The sequence below is a fragment of the Sinocyclocheilus grahami genome, unplaced genomic scaffold (assembly GCF_001515645.1).
Source record: "Sinocyclocheilus grahami isolate Dianchi unplaced genomic scaffold, SAMN03320097.WGS_v1.1 scaffold468.1, whole genome shotgun sequence".
NCBI lineage: Eukaryota > Metazoa > Chordata > Actinopteri > Cypriniformes > Cyprinidae > Sinocyclocheilus > Sinocyclocheilus grahami.
In genome coordinates this window covers 969,571-985,232 of record NW_015505647.1, presented here as the reverse complement: position 1 = coordinate 985,232, position 15,662 = coordinate 969,571, and the positions used below count along the sequence as shown (strand labels likewise).

At 39.3% G+C, this 15,662-nt stretch overlaps 1 protein-coding gene across 1 annotated transcript in view; it reads left to right on the top strand.

Moving 5' to 3' along the window:
- The first annotated feature begins 8,227 nt into the window (after nucleotides 1–8,227).
- Nucleotides 8,228–15,662, top strand: part of LOC107553274 (gephyrin-like) — a 107,285-nt gene continuing 99,850 nt past the window's right edge. Inside the window, exon 1 of the mRNA XM_016235456.1 lies at nucleotides 8,228–8,398. Within this exon, the coding sequence (XP_016090942.1) occupies nucleotides 8,335–8,398 (64 nt within the window). The 5' untranslated portion in view covers nucleotides 8,228–8,334. The remainder of the gene's footprint in view (nucleotides 8,399–15,662) is intronic.

The following is a 15,662-nucleotide window of genomic DNA, read 5'->3' as shown; positions in this document are numbered from 1 at the left end:
ATCACGGAGAGATGGGATAGGGAAAAAAGTGAAGGATGGGTTGGGGAGGGGGACATGCAGTGGAGACTGACCAACGAGGAGAGGAGATCGGTAAATAACAGTCACCACAGGGGCCGTGTCTGGGGTGCCTCCTCATCTGGCCCCCAGTCAATTTAATTTAAATGTAAATTTCAGGGATGCGTGGCGTTAAAAGGCTTATATTAGCAAAAAGGGAAAAGTTAATGAATATATTTCAATCTCTGTAACCACACAGCCTTGCTCATTTACCTCCCGGAATATATGAGCGGTGCTGCTCGAAATTGGGACTGGGGTAATATACAGTACGTGCTCTCCAACAACCCACTTAAACCAGCCTTCACAATCCCCTATCCAGTCCATCATCTCTGGTTATGCGGAGGCTGTGTTTGAGTTTGACTGTATATTAAAGTGATGATGATATTACTGTTGCATTTTAGAATGAAAACCGTAAATAAATGTCCAGGTCAAAAACTCCAAATCAAAAGATAAAATAATTGAATCTATTATTATGACCCTTTTTTATGACCTCCCCCATCCCCCCCCTTTTTTTTATTGTAACAATATTTTTAACACATGTTACCTTATTACTAATGGATCTAGTATGGTATCTTTCATTATATATTACATTAGTGATGATTGTTATTAAATTTTTGTAATTTTTTAGTTAATTTTAATAAAATTTAAAGGCAGTACAACAAATACTATCATGATCAAGAAATACTTATTGTATTCAGGGGCGTACATTTCGTCTTACAGTAGGGGGGGACAATAAACATAACATTTCTCAAGAGCAATTTTTGAAGGGGACACATATAATACAGCTAAAACTGTACTTGTAAGGATAAGTATACACAGAGGAAAGCCTTACTACTTTTATTGTAGCAGGGAGACTGTGCCAAATGAGACAATTTCAAGCTGTTGTGGTCGCGCCGTGACAGCGCTCGTGTCCGTTGTATACATTACTATCCGTCAGGCAGGTCAAGTTATTATTGCTAAAATAGCGGACTCATCGAAAAATACATTGGCATCATCTGTATGAAAGAGAATCATCTGATGTTTAAGTGAAGAAAATATCCTTGACAGGCGAGTTCCACAACTATTGACTTTTTCCTCACTCACCGGACTTGTGTGTGTGCAGGTGATGTAAAAGAGGAAAGCAGGCATTTGGACCAAAGCACTGTGAGGCAAGCGAGGGAGAGACTCAAAATGTTTCTAAACTTAAAACGCATTTTTGCGTTTCTGTTGTTTTACTACTTATAAAGTTATTTAAAGTATAAAACATTGTTATTTACAATACACAGTGTGGTTTTTAATCATATTTTTAGGGGGGACAACCCTCAGATGGGGGGGACAACTGTCACATGTGGTTGCCACAAGCCCGCCCGCCACCGCTCACTGTAGCTGCCAGCCTGCGCTCACTCTAGCCCTCTGGCCGCCGCTCACTCTAGCCCGCCGTGTGTTTCGTTGTGAAAGTGAACACAGACTGTAAGTACGGTTTCACTTAAAGGATTTGCTACTGATGATTCAAACGCGAGTTTTGAGCAGTGTAGAGTAGCGCTTGTAATTTCTCCGATCACAAATGCAGACATGGTTTTATGTTTACGCGGCACGATGCAACACAACACGTAAAAAGACAGTATAAGTCATTATAATCCGTAATTATGTCCCCACTGGATGCAACAAATGCCTAGTTTATAATGGGTTTTTAATGTTTTTGTCTCATCGCTCCGGCCGGACAGGGCATCACAGTATGGTAGGGGCGTAACATTTCTGTCACACGCTTGAGGTATTCGGCCAATCACAACACACTGGATAGCTGGCCAATCACAGCACACCTCGCTTTTCAGACCGATGAGCTTTGTAAGGCGAAAATCGAAAGGCGGGGCATAGAGGAGAAACAATAATGTACAGTATGTGGAAAATAATGTGTATTTTTAACTTTAAAATGCACAAACACATTTCATTAGACCAAATACACAAAATAATGTTCTTTTTAGCTACATCATATGACCCCTTTAAATCTATCAAATGTATCATATAATATACAACTCACAAAAATGTATATGCAGTACCGGTCAAAAGTTCATGAAGGATCATGTGACTGTGAGGACTGGAGTAATGACTGTTGAAAATTCAGTTTTGCCATCACAGGAATAAATAACATTTTAAAATATGTTCAAATAAAAAATAGTTATTTTAAATTGTAATAACATTTCACAATATTACTCTTTGTACTGCAAAAAAAAATGCAGCCTTGTTTTTATTAAATTGTTTTACATATTTTTTAATTATTTATTACATACTGTAATATGTTACAGTAAAGAAAATTAGACAATTTTGCTTTACAGTAATGAGAACTGAGGTGTATTGTAAAACTAGCTAAATAAATAAAACTACTTTAAATAGAATGTACATACGATTTAAATGATAACATATAATTTGAAAATATAACAAATAAGTTAAATAATATTTTTTTGTTTTAGGGTATAATGTAACCTGGACACCTGTTCATGAGATTCACCCAACTACCCTGACTAAGCATATTTTATGTTTTGGATGCAGATGTCTCCACCAGGTTCTTAATTCAAATGTCACTACTTGTCCTTCATCTACTGGTTTAGCTGTTGAACAGTATGGCTATGGTGCTGCACCAGCTAAACCAGCTCTAACCAGCCTGGACCAGCAAGGAAATTCATGCAAGAGTGAGAGAGGGGGATGCTGAAAAGACATTGGTGAGGAAGACAGTGAGATTGAGAGGATGGGGGAGGTGAGAGTACAGACAAGCGGAGCGGTCTTAAGAAGAGGGTTCACAGGCTAGTGCCTACTTGGAATTCAGGTTGGTTAAAATTCTGTCTGCATACAGTATGTGTGAATTGGAGAGCCATCTCATCTAAGAGTGCTAAGGCTTTCCTCACAGAGTGCCAACAGCAGGAAATGTTCATGTCAGCTCTAGTGAGAGGCCTTCCTGTGTTCCTGCAATACACACACATTCAGTAAAGCGGAGGAGGGTCATGCATAGACACTGAAAGATACTGTCAGAGAGTTATGGAGTAAGAGCTATAGAGTAAAATCTGTCAAGTGATAAAAATTCTGCACTTCTCTGGCTTCTACTTGATTTTTAATAACATTTATTATAAAGTAAGAGATTCATTTTTTTTTAATAAAGGTCACATTATAACTTCCTTGGAAACTTTTTACCCTAACTTCTTTACCCTAACAAAATTACTTTTGCTAACTTTAAATGCCTTTTATATATAGATTTATTGTTTTATATTGTACTCATCCCAGACTTCCTATCTTTAACAATGAAAATTATACAGAAAATTATCACAAGCTTAAAATATGATGTGAAATGTTGGTGGCAGTATAGCCTTGTGGGCAGCATGCTACGGGTGTCCCGAATTCGTATCCCGGCTTGAGGACCTTTCCCAATCTTGGTCCCCTCTCTCTCCCACTTTGCTTCCTGTCATCTCTACACTGTCCTATAAATGCAAAAACGCCAAAAAATAAGAAAGATGTGAAATAAACAAACCATTCTAATATTTATTGTGTGAAAATTATTCATACCACAATTTCCTCCACTGTTTTCATTTTAATTTTAGTTAAAGGTTTATTGCTTTTGTTTTTTTTGTCATGTGCGTGTGTGTGGTTCTAGTTTTCCTTACGTTACGGGGACCAAATGTCCCACCAAGTATAATAATAATACCAGTACATTTTGACCTTGTGGGGACATTTTTTTGTCCCCATGAGGAAACAAGCTTATAAATCGTTCAGAATTAAGTTTTTTGAAAATCTAAAACAGCAGAATGTTTTGTGTGAGGGGTAAGTTTAGGTGCAGGGTTAGAGTAAGGGGATAGAAAATAGTTTATACAATATAACAAATATTTCACCTATAGAATGTTCGCATAAAACATGGAAACTCTGTGTGTGTGTGTGTCTATATAGTTTTCATGCATTTTTATTTGTATTTTTAGTTATTTTAGTACATCAAGTTAAACTAAATTGAAACAAGAAATGTTGCCTTGGCAACTAGCTGAAATAAAAAGTTTATTCCTAAGTATTATTATTTTTTCATGGTTTAAATTTTAGTTTCAGTTTTGGTTCTAGTTATAATAACCTAGTTCTAGTTATAATTACCCTGCTCCACACCAAACAATTCTGTACATAATAAATTTCTATTGAAAAGCTTGAGATGAAATATGATATAAAGAAAACAAGGTAAATATCACTTGTGCACAGATTTTTTTTTTTTTACTAAGTATAATTTCCAGTCAAGCTGTAACTTATGACATTTTGCAAAAAGTGTGAAAATATTAGATAATTGTGTGTTATTTCAGCAAGCTGTAAAAAACAGCTTGCTGAGAATTAGTAACTAGAAAGACAAAAGTTAATTTTAGTCATTTTCACCACAGAATGCTACGGAGCACAATTCATTTGGGAGCGTGCCAGCCCCTACAGCCAATAGTGTTTGCATTTCATTTATATATTTTAGAGATGTAAGGACAGATTGCGATTTCTATCCTGGGTTTTATTTTGTGTTCTCCCAGCAGAAAACAGCCGCTCATTTTGTTGGCTTGAGCTTGTTCCCAATTAAGAATGCTTAAATAATGACCTGCAGAGAGCCGTTGTCCTCCTAGGAGGCCTGTGCTGACTTTTCACTCATCTCCAGTAAAGTCTGACGTCCTGTATGGGGTTACATGGTGAGCACTTATCTAGATTTAGCTGTGCTTGCCTGAAAATCTCTCGATGATCCTTGCAACAGCAGAAAATCGTTACTTCTAATAACACCATAGCAAACACTCATGTCTATTAATGGACAAGACCCAAGCTTCCCCACAGCCTTCACTGGTATTTCCCATAATGCTCTTGTGCACATGTTAATAAAGCTGAAGTGCTTCTACTGGAGCTCTGCCCCTCAGTGCCAGATCTAAGCTTGTGATTCTATGATGCAATAAAGTGTGTAATTAATTTCTGGTACAGGTACCAACTCCCCCGGATCCGTCCCGCACTGACACTCCAATAATATAATCATTGAACATCAACCCTTAAAGGAATATTCCAGACTTAGTACAAGTTAAGCACAATCTACAGCATTTGTGAAATATATTACAAAAAAATTATAATTTTGACTCATCTCTTCTTTTTCTGCACTTACAGTGAACTTCTAGGGACAGGCTTACATGGGACGAACGACCTCCAGGGTGGTACCCGTTCCGGGACACATGGCGGAGCAGGGAACTCAGGGGGCCTGGCCTTGGCACTCGGCCCGGCCTCTACGGATCCCTATATACCCCCCCAAAAAATAATCCTTGGGAAAATGATCGGCCACTGAGGCCCTTTGTGGGCTTGACGTGGGAACAGGAGCCCTCTCTGGGCTTGACTTGGGGACTGGAGCCCTCCTTGGGCTGGACATGGAAACTGGAGCCCTTTCAGGAGCAGACTCAGGGGCTGGAGCCTATAGTCGCTTCCTCGGCATTCTCCTTTTATAAGCAGAGGTGAAGGAGACTGCTGCTGTCAGCCGAGGGCTTGGGAGTGAATTGGCCTGCAGGCTTGACTGTGGGACGGCCCGCGGGCTGGACATCAGAGTGGCCGGCGGGCTGGTTCTGGATCGGGGCCGGACGCTCTCCAGACACCAGAGGATCCTTTCCCTCCAGCTTAACCCTGTGGTGTCTGGGAGGTCAACGGGGCGGTAGTAATTTGCCCCAATCCAGAACAGAGAGTTCAACAAGGCGTTGTCAAACGTTGTCGTCGTGGCGAGCCCTCAGAATTCCCGGGCATACTCCACGAAGGGAAGATCTCTGTGGGCTAGGGCGGCGAATCACACAGCAGTTTCCATGATCGCAGGGGGGAAAACAGAAAACAAAACACTTTCAAAACAGGAAACAAAAAACGAGGAGAAGGGGCGTCGCTTACTGTTCGGTCCTGTCTTCTGTCACAGTTGCACTAATGCGAGGAGCCAGGAACGAGGAGACGTTGGAGAATTCACAAACACTGTCTTTAATGATCCATGAATGAGGAGTACAGGGCAGGCAGGAACACACAGGTAGTACAACAGGGATTGACGATTAATGCCGAGTTCACACTGCACGATTTTAGCCCAATTTTTCACTCGCCGACAGGTTTTGCGAAATCGCCGGCAAATGCTCGAAATCAGAGGCAAATCGGTGCTTGTTCACGAGAGTGACAATCACACAGTGTGAATTATCAAAGACGCGATCTGAGGGAATCGCCGACATGTTGCCGACGCCCATGAAATATTTGGCATGCTAAATATCTGGAGCTGTCGGCGATTCACAATCACGCTGTGGGAAATGAGTTCTGACTGAAAAACACATTGACGATGACCTACAGCCAATGAGAGTCCAAGATACACGATTCCAACGTTAAGGAAGTTCGGGGAGGAGTTATATGAAACATAGTTTGCGGACCAGTTTTGCCAAATCCGCGATTGCCGCCAGTTATTTTTTATGTCAGCAGGTTGAAGCGACCCCAATAACGTGATATTTAGGCCCTGGAATGTGAATTGTACCAGGAGAACCCTGCCAAAAAAATTGATTTTACCCCCCGAATTTTACTGGGGGACCCCCTCGAAAGCAATTGGGCTATTTTCAGGCTAGTTTTGAGTAGTAATTGGGTGGGTTTTGTAGCGAAAACCTGGCAACCCTGCACCAGACAGAGCTGTCGGCGATTCTTCCTATTGTAAAGTCACGCAGTGTGTAACCTCCTGTCATCGTTCCATCGTGCAGTGTGAACACAGCAACAACTGAATGCTACCCCAGATAGTCGTTCAGTGTGAAACCAACAGTGATGCGCCGTCTTTGAAAATCTTGCAGCGTGAACTCGGCATAAGACAGGACGCGGGACTCATGAAAACACAGGGCTAAATACTAGAACTAACCGAGGGAATTAACAAGACACACCTGATATCAATAAACATAATCAACATGAGGGAAAAACTAGGTCACAGGAGGGACATTGGAACACGGAGGAAAACAAACATCAAAACAGTCCATGGACGTGACAAGGGGGGGGGGTTGTTTTTTGTGAATTTGGGGGAAAACTTTACACTAAAAAATATCCTGTTAAATTTACAGTAAACAAACTGGCAGCTGGTTGCAAGAAATTCACCATAAAAAATACTGTGACAACATAATAATGAATTGTATTAAGTGATATAATGTTAATACATATTTATGTATTAACATATCTACTTTTTACCTTGACTTTTTCTTTGACCATTTACAATAGCACTGAATATGTCTGTGATATAGTCATATTCCTAAATTAGTAGGTGGGCTAAACAGGAGACACATGGTGACATATGTGAGCTATTACTGAAACTTTCAAATGCTAAAGGCCACAGAAAAATGGATTCCTTTGTTGTAAATCTTTGCACCTGACATATTGTTGGGATACTCCTTAAATCGCCCCTTCAAGCTCAAACAAACTAAATGTATGAAATGACAAGTAGAAGACAGGTACTGTGAACCCATACAAAAAGCACCCAAAGCATTCACATTAACAAATCCTTCTCATTAAACAAATCATTTTTGTAAAATATTAATATGAACATACGAAACACAGGTTTAAAACATCTAAGGCTATTACTTTTTTTGTCAAATAGTATTGTTAAATGCATAAAGGATAAGGACAACAATAATAAGCATTCAAACTAGTAATTATATTCAAACTACTTTCAAAATAAACATTATAAATATTTACTAATTGGAATTTAAATGTTAAGACTCCTCTCATGTGTTAACATTAGTTAATGCATTAGTTAACATGAACTAAATCTGAGAAATATATTTTAATAGCATTTACCGTTACAATTATTTAAAAAAATGATGCATTCATTGTTCATGTTGCATTTATTATATGACTTTTGAAAAATGTATATCAACTAAGATTAATGAATGCTATAGAAGTAGTTCATTGTTAGTTCGTTAACTAATTTAGTTAACTAATGTTAACAGGTGAAACCTTATTATATAGTATTATAAAATGTATTATAATATTATACATTTTTGACCACTGATTACAGTCACAATCATGGAAGAGAACACTTGTTGTAGTGCATAAACCCTTCATAAACTTTGTAGTGCCTGTCATTTCTCTTACGTTTAGAAAAAAATAAAATAAATTGCGAATAAACTGTATATTCTTGCACTCTTGACATGATCCCCAACCCTAGCCAAATCTCCAGTGTTGTGGTCAGAGTTCGGCTGCTCTCGCCTGACTCCTCCCCCCGAGTTCGATACGCTCGTCTCTCGGCTCTGCTCAGGCTTGCAAGTGCGGGCGAGAGCGCTGCTAAACATGGCGACGGACGGGATGATTTTAACCAACCACGACCACCAAATCCGAGTTGGAATATTGACAGGTAAATACAAAATGACACTAGCTCCTTTTACGCCTCGTCGCTCGCGCTGGTCTTGCCGGTGGTGATTCCTATCTGAGCGAGTTCTGCCCAGCTATCGCTCGCGTTCCTCGACTCATTTGCAAATACTGTGCGTTTATTTATCTATATATTCTCGTATTGATTTTATACGTCTATGCGATAATGTATCCGGCTGTATGAGATCTGGCTTTGGTCTGTCATGCAGCACAGCTCAGTGTCAAGACAACAGTTTGTGTGATGAATTATTCATAGCTTGTACGCAAGACAGCCAAATAACATAGAGCAGATCGTTGGAAACCCCTCTTTATATCTGTGAATGAACCCTCCGATCGCTACTGTATGTCTGTTTATGGTCTTAATAACATGTGTGGTTGCTGAATTGTGCTGTTATGTAGATACGAGTTGGTATTTGGAGTTGGTCACGCAGTGTTTTTTGTCCCTCGTGGATTTCTGCACAGCAGCATCTTAGCTTCGGGTTTGCTTTGATCTTAATAACATGTGTGGTTGCTGAATTGTGCTGTTATGTAGATACGAGTTGGTCACGCAGTGTTTTTTTGTCCCTCGTGGATTTCTGCACAGCAGCATCTTAGCTTCGGGTTTGCTTTGAGGCTGCATTTGTACACATGCACCGGCGATATATATATATGCAGCGTCTCATGCAATAGATCCACTCAAGAATGAACTTTAAACACGACTTTACCGATAATGGCTTTCACTATGCACGCGTTTAAGTGGTATTCTCTTGCATGCATTCATTGATCGCCACCCCAATTTTGGCTAAAAACGGGAATGAATCAGCCGCCTTCTTGTTAAATATCGCCGCTGTAGCTTCAGGAACAATGGGAATGAGTGATGAATCGTTCTTTTGAGTCAGATCTTTATAATGAATCTGTCCACGATTGGAGGATGGAACTCGTTCGTTTATGAGTCGGATTGATCGATCTGTTTTCCTGTCGGACTGATTCAGCGAATCTGACTCATTAACTCACTGATTCGAGAACCGTTTTTCGAAAATGAGTTCCGTAAGTACATCTCAAACTTAATTATGTGACAGTTTTATCAACATGCATGAATGTGCGGTCACATTAGAAACATTACAGTAAAATAATTTTCCACCCTTTTAACTAATTGTGTTGATTCCTTTTAAAGGGGTCATAGGATGCAATTTCAATTTTTCCTTTCTCTTTGGAGTGTTACAAGCTCTTGGTGCATAAAGAAGATCTGTAAAGTTGCAAAGACTAAAGTCTCAAATACAAAGAGATATTCTTTATAAAAGTTAAGAGTCAACCACGCCTACCTAAAACGGCTCGTTCTAACACGCCCCCACATGTCTACCTCACTATGTGGGAAGATTTGCATAACGCCGCCCAAATGTTCACGCAAAGAAAGAAGGCGTAACTTTTATTCTCGCTGTAGTATTGTTGCCGCTGCCGACATGTCGTGAAGACGCTGTGTGCTTCGTTGTGAAAACGAAACTACTTGGTTTGGTCTTCCAAAAGATAGCTGGCCAATCAGAGTACACCTTGCTTTTTCAGACCGATGAGCTTTGTAAAAATCGACGCGTTTCAGAAAGGCGGGGCATAGAGGAGAAACAATAATGTACAGTATGTGGAAATAATGTGTTTTTTTAACCTTAAACCGCTTAAACACATTTCAATACACCAAATACTGTTCTTTTTAGCTACATCACCCCTTTAAAATGATGTATTTCGCTCACGAAAATTCGGCAAGAAAATGTAACTGCACCAGAGGTTTTTTTTAAAATATAAATTTAAAACAGCATTTATAAAAAAAACATGCAACAACTTTTTCATTGATTTTGTAAATGTAAGTGACTGTTTATGATTTGAATTATAGCTAGAACAAACTAAGGTTGGAGACAGAATGTAGCTTAATAAACAGATCAGTGTAGATCAGTGTTTCTCAACCCTGGTCCTGGGCGCCCCCCAACACTGCACATTTTGTATGTCTCGCTCCCATTTCAGGTCCTGGAGTTTCTTCTAATGAGCTCATGAGTTGAATCAGGTGTGTTTGATTAGGGAGACACACAAAATGTGCAGTGTTGGGGGGCGCCCCAGGACCAGGGATGAGAAACTGGTATAGATGGTTTTACTGGAAGGTTTTAGAGCATGTAATATACCACAACTGGATGTTAGGGATCACGTGATGACGTAAACAAATCATTGAATCATTTTCTTTGTAACAAACTGCTTAAAGGAATCAGTTTGTGGAAATGAATCGGACTTCCCATTACGAGTGATGAAATGCACACACTGACTGAATGCAAATGTCAGTGACTTTGCAGTGTGTCACATATTCATGACATTCGTCTCGTCGTGTTTGCGCGAGCACAAGCCTCCGAGATGCTTGTCGTGAGGGGGAATGGTATAAAACATGGTGGGAATCCCCCTCCCCCCACCACACACATACACCCCCCTGTATAAGCATGACTGCTGGCCGAGAGTGCTGTCCACTGTTTTTTGGTGCTGAAATGCCATCAGCCTCATATTTGTGCTTTTCGCAACATTTTCCTCAGCTGTGTGGAGCTGTAACAAAAATATATTTGAGGAAGTGAGAGGGATTTTTCAGAGGACATTATACACACCCCCTTCTTTTTTCTCTTATACTAACATCAGCTGATCTAGTCCATCATTAGTCGCAGTCACGCCTAGCCCTTCTAGGAGATTGGTTAGCATGCCTGCACTGTGTAGGGGCATTTCGTGGACGCGCACGCTTATTGATGAGGAATTCTGTGTGTGTGTGTGTGTGTGTGTGTGTGTGTGTAAAGAAGGCAGGCAGGGAGGGAGTGAGAGCGAGTATGGATAGAGTGAGACGAAAATGGGACCAATCACATAGAACTACGGAATGTGCATACTTAATAGTGTGCAAGCGACACATCGCCATTTATAGACCGTTGTGCATGGACAAGCAAAAACCTTTTGACCCCTTGTTTGAGATGTTGTAAATTGGTGAAATAGAAACATGGCAGGGGCTTCCAAATGTGGCTTAGTCTAAAAATAAGTCTCCAAAATGTTTAGACTATGCATTAAAATGGCATGCAAATAGAATTTAAATCAGAAACTATTGATTTTGTGCTATTCAAAGTTGTTTTTTTTGGGTGTTTATTTTTAGGGTAGCAGATGAGACCGAGTCTGCATGTTCTGCAGATTTGCAAGTGGTTTCCAGGCAAATGTTATCATTGTTCCGAGTGCTGTCTGGTATTACGAATGTTTTACATATATCATTCATAGCCTGGAACGTTTTAGGCGGAAATATCGAATGAATATAAAGGATGGATACAGGATTCTCTGGATTCTCAAGGTTTTGGTTGAATACTGAGCTCAGAGGCTTTCATTTTTAGAAGGGTGTTGCTTTTGGTTTTTCATAGAGCAGTAAAATATTTGTGTATCCTACAAACCGCCTCCTGAAGGGGATTGTGATATTGGACTGAATTTGTTGTGTTGTAAATGCCATATATTTACTGCATTCATCAGGTTTGCTCAACCAAGCGTTTTTCATTCTGATTACTTCAGCTGTAGTTGCATGCTATGGAGGGTCAGACACATCTATTGGTAAGCCATTGGTTCCTCTTTGATATCTGATACATGAAATGACACATAGAGAAAAAGCGCAAGCTTTTAGATCATTTCCTCTCCACCTCTCATCTTTCCATTCAAAGGTGCCAGCATCAGAGTTACGTTCACGGCTGTGAATGCTGTCAGGGCTTGTGTCTGAGGTGTTCAGAGTGATCCTCCCGTGTGGGCAGGGCTCCTCCTTCTGAACAGCTGGTCGTGCTTCAACGAATAAACTGAAGTCAGGTGCATGCCTGCCATTGATGGGCTTTATTTCCTGTAACACAGGAAATTATTGAGTTCTTGAATTTTTTGTATTGTCTCAGTGGTTGTTTTCCCTATGGAGTTCCGCACATGACATGCTGGGGAAAAAAAAAAGAAAATTGTGGCCACAAAAGAAGAATTATTAGAATCACTATAATAATACTCAATGTGTTACATCAATATAAGCACAAAGTGGTGTTCTTTAAACCAAAAGTTCAGGTTAGTGGGTGAATATCTGGCCAAGCAAACCAAAGTTACGGAGTCCTGCACATGAGATATGGCTAAAAATTAAGAATTTTTTACTCTCATTTATTGAGTTAAAATTGTGACTTGGTTTAACTAAAACTAGGGAACTAAATTGTACAACATGGTCACAATTTACCTAAAGCGAGGGAACAAATTGATATGATTTTTTTTGCCTCATGTCATGTGCCGGCAACGTAACTTTGGTTTACCTGTCCAGATATTTAACCACTAAGCTGAAGTTTTTAATTTACCGTTCCATCCTTCCAAAGTTAAAGGGGTCATATGATGTTGCTAAAAAGAACATTGTGTATTTGGTGTAATGCAATGTGTTTATGCAGTTTAAGGTTAAAAAAACACATTATTTTCCACATAATGTACATTATTGTTGCTCCTCTATGCCCCGCCTTTCTGAAACGCGTCGATTTTTACAAAGCTCATCATTCTGAAAAGCAAGGTGTACGCTGATTGGTCAGCTATCCAGTGCGTTGTGATTGGCTAAATATCTCAACCGTGTGACGGAAATGTGACGCCCCTTACCATATTAACATACTGTGATGCCGTGTCCCGGTGAGATGAGACAACACCAATAAAACCCATTACAAACAAGGCATTTGTTGCATCCAGTGGGGGACATAATTACTGATTATAATGACTTATACTGTCTTTTTACGTGGTGCGCCGTTGCGTATCGCCCCGCGTAAACATAAAACCATGTCTGCATTTGTGATTGGAGAAACAACAAACAACAAGCGCTACTCTACACTGCTCAAAACTTGCACTTGAATCGTCAGTGGCAAATTCTTTAAATATAAAAAACGTACTTACAGGCTGTGAGTCAGAAGCTCCAGACTGTCCTTGCAAAGTTGGAACAGTTTCTTTATAGAAACAGCCTTTGTGCACAGACACATTGTAGGCTACTCTCCCAGGTTCAGGAAACAGTCCTCCATAAAATGCGCTGCACACATCTGAATATTTGGGTTGAACTGTTCTGGAACGGTGTTGTAAATACAACTTAACCACTGATTTCTAGTTGTGTCCTCTTTTGGAAGGCCAAACAAAGTAGTTTCGTTTTCACAACGAAACACAGCGACACACACGGCGGGCTTGAGTGAGCAGCGGCTGGCGGGCTAGAGTGAGGAACGGCCGGCAGGCTTGAGAACGGCACGGCCGACATGTGACGACCCCGGGCTTGACTCCACTTCGTCCACGGTGAAAGCCGATCCGGTGATCCACTGGCATCATCACTGGCACTGCACGTGAAAAATAATTTCCCGACTGAAAAAATGCATGTGATCTCAAGTCGGAAAGCTCTAATAATGCAAATCCAACACATCTTTGTATTAACGAGAGTGTCCATGTTGTTTTCACATTCTGATTTAAAAGCACAACTCGGGAAATGAGAGCATTCGAGGAGCGCGTGAATGCAGTAATTACACTTGCTATGATGGCAGCAGGTAGCCTTCCGTTAACTAAGCTAAACATGCTTAAATTAAAATACCTAAAGCTAAACCTCCCTTGTATTAACATTTCTAAACCTGTTGTCCAACAAAAGAGAACATTATAACCTTTTTACTCCACAACACCGGTCAAATGCTTCCTTTTGTGATCTGATGAGGCTTCTTGTCACAGAATGAGGCAGAAAATATGTTCCATATGCTACTTTAAAAAGAATACATCGATTAGCAATGGATAAAAAATTAGGGTGCCCATATGTCCTCTTTTCCCTGGAAAACATAACCAAGTCCGCGTTTTTTCCACAGAATTGGGCTACTTTTAAACTGTTGCCATGGGTTGATTTTCCCAAGTGGGTTAAAGGTTTGAAATATTGCATAAATTACATTTGACTGAAATGCTTGTATTGAAACGTTTCGTATTATGCCTATGATAAAACTTTCATGATCTTCTACATTAACTGTTCCCTCCTGGTGGAATGACCTGCCCAGCTCAATCCAAGCAGCCGAGTCCTTAATATTTTCAAGAAACGGCTGAAAACACATCTCTTTAATCTTCATTTGACCCTCTAACTCTAGCACTCTCTATTCTAATGCTACTTCGAATTTTATCTGCTTGATTTTTTTTTTTATTAAAAAACTTGACCCTCTAACATTTGCACTCTCTATTCTATTTCTATTCTAACTACTTGTTTTATTTATAAAGAAAAAAGACTCTAACACTAGCATTCTCTATTCTTTCTCTATTCTTTCCATTTATTTTCTTTTTATTTATTATAAATAATGACCTTCTAACACTAGCATTATCTGTTCTATTGAATTGTTTTATTTTTTTATTTAAAAATGACCCTCTAACACTAGCATTCCCTATTCTTTTTCTATTCTTTCTACTTGTTTTCTTTTTATTTATTATAAATAATGACCTTCTAACACTAGCATTATCTGTTCTATTGAATTGTTTTATTTTTTTATTTAAAAATGACCCTCTAACACTAGCATTCCCTATTCTTTTTCTATTCTTTCTACTTGTTTTCTTTTTATTTATTATAAATAATGACCTTCTAACACTAGCATTATCTGTTCTATTGAATTGTTTTATTTTTTTATTTAAAAATGACCCTCTAACACTAGCATTCCCTATTCTTTTTCTATTCTTTCTACTTGTTTTCTTTTTATTTATTATAAATAATGACCTTCTAACACTAGCATTATCTGTTCTATTGAATTGTTTTATTTTTTTATTTAAAAATGACCCTCTAACACTAGCATTCCCTATTCTTTTTCTATTCTTTCTACTTGTTTTCTTTTTATTTATTATAAAAACAAAATAAGCAAACAAACAAAAAAAACCTTGCTACATATACTGTTAGGTGAAGCCCCGCCCACGAACCCCGCCCCCTACTGTTTTTTTTTTGGGAAAACTAAAGTATGGTCACCCTATGATAAATATACTTCATTATTATGAAAATACCAGAGATGGCTTAAATAACACAGATAAACTATATTGTCGCAGTCGAGTGTTTATTGTCTTTGTTTTATCATTCAAAACGTTTATATGTTCTGTTTACTCAGTTACAGATATAATAGCGATGCCTTTGTCCATATAAGGGATTTCCTGGAGGGTCATGAGTTCTCTAATTCTGTGACTGGATATGTGGATTTTCTGTGCGAGGGCGCCCTCTGGCGTCCAGTATGAATGAAACAGACATCATG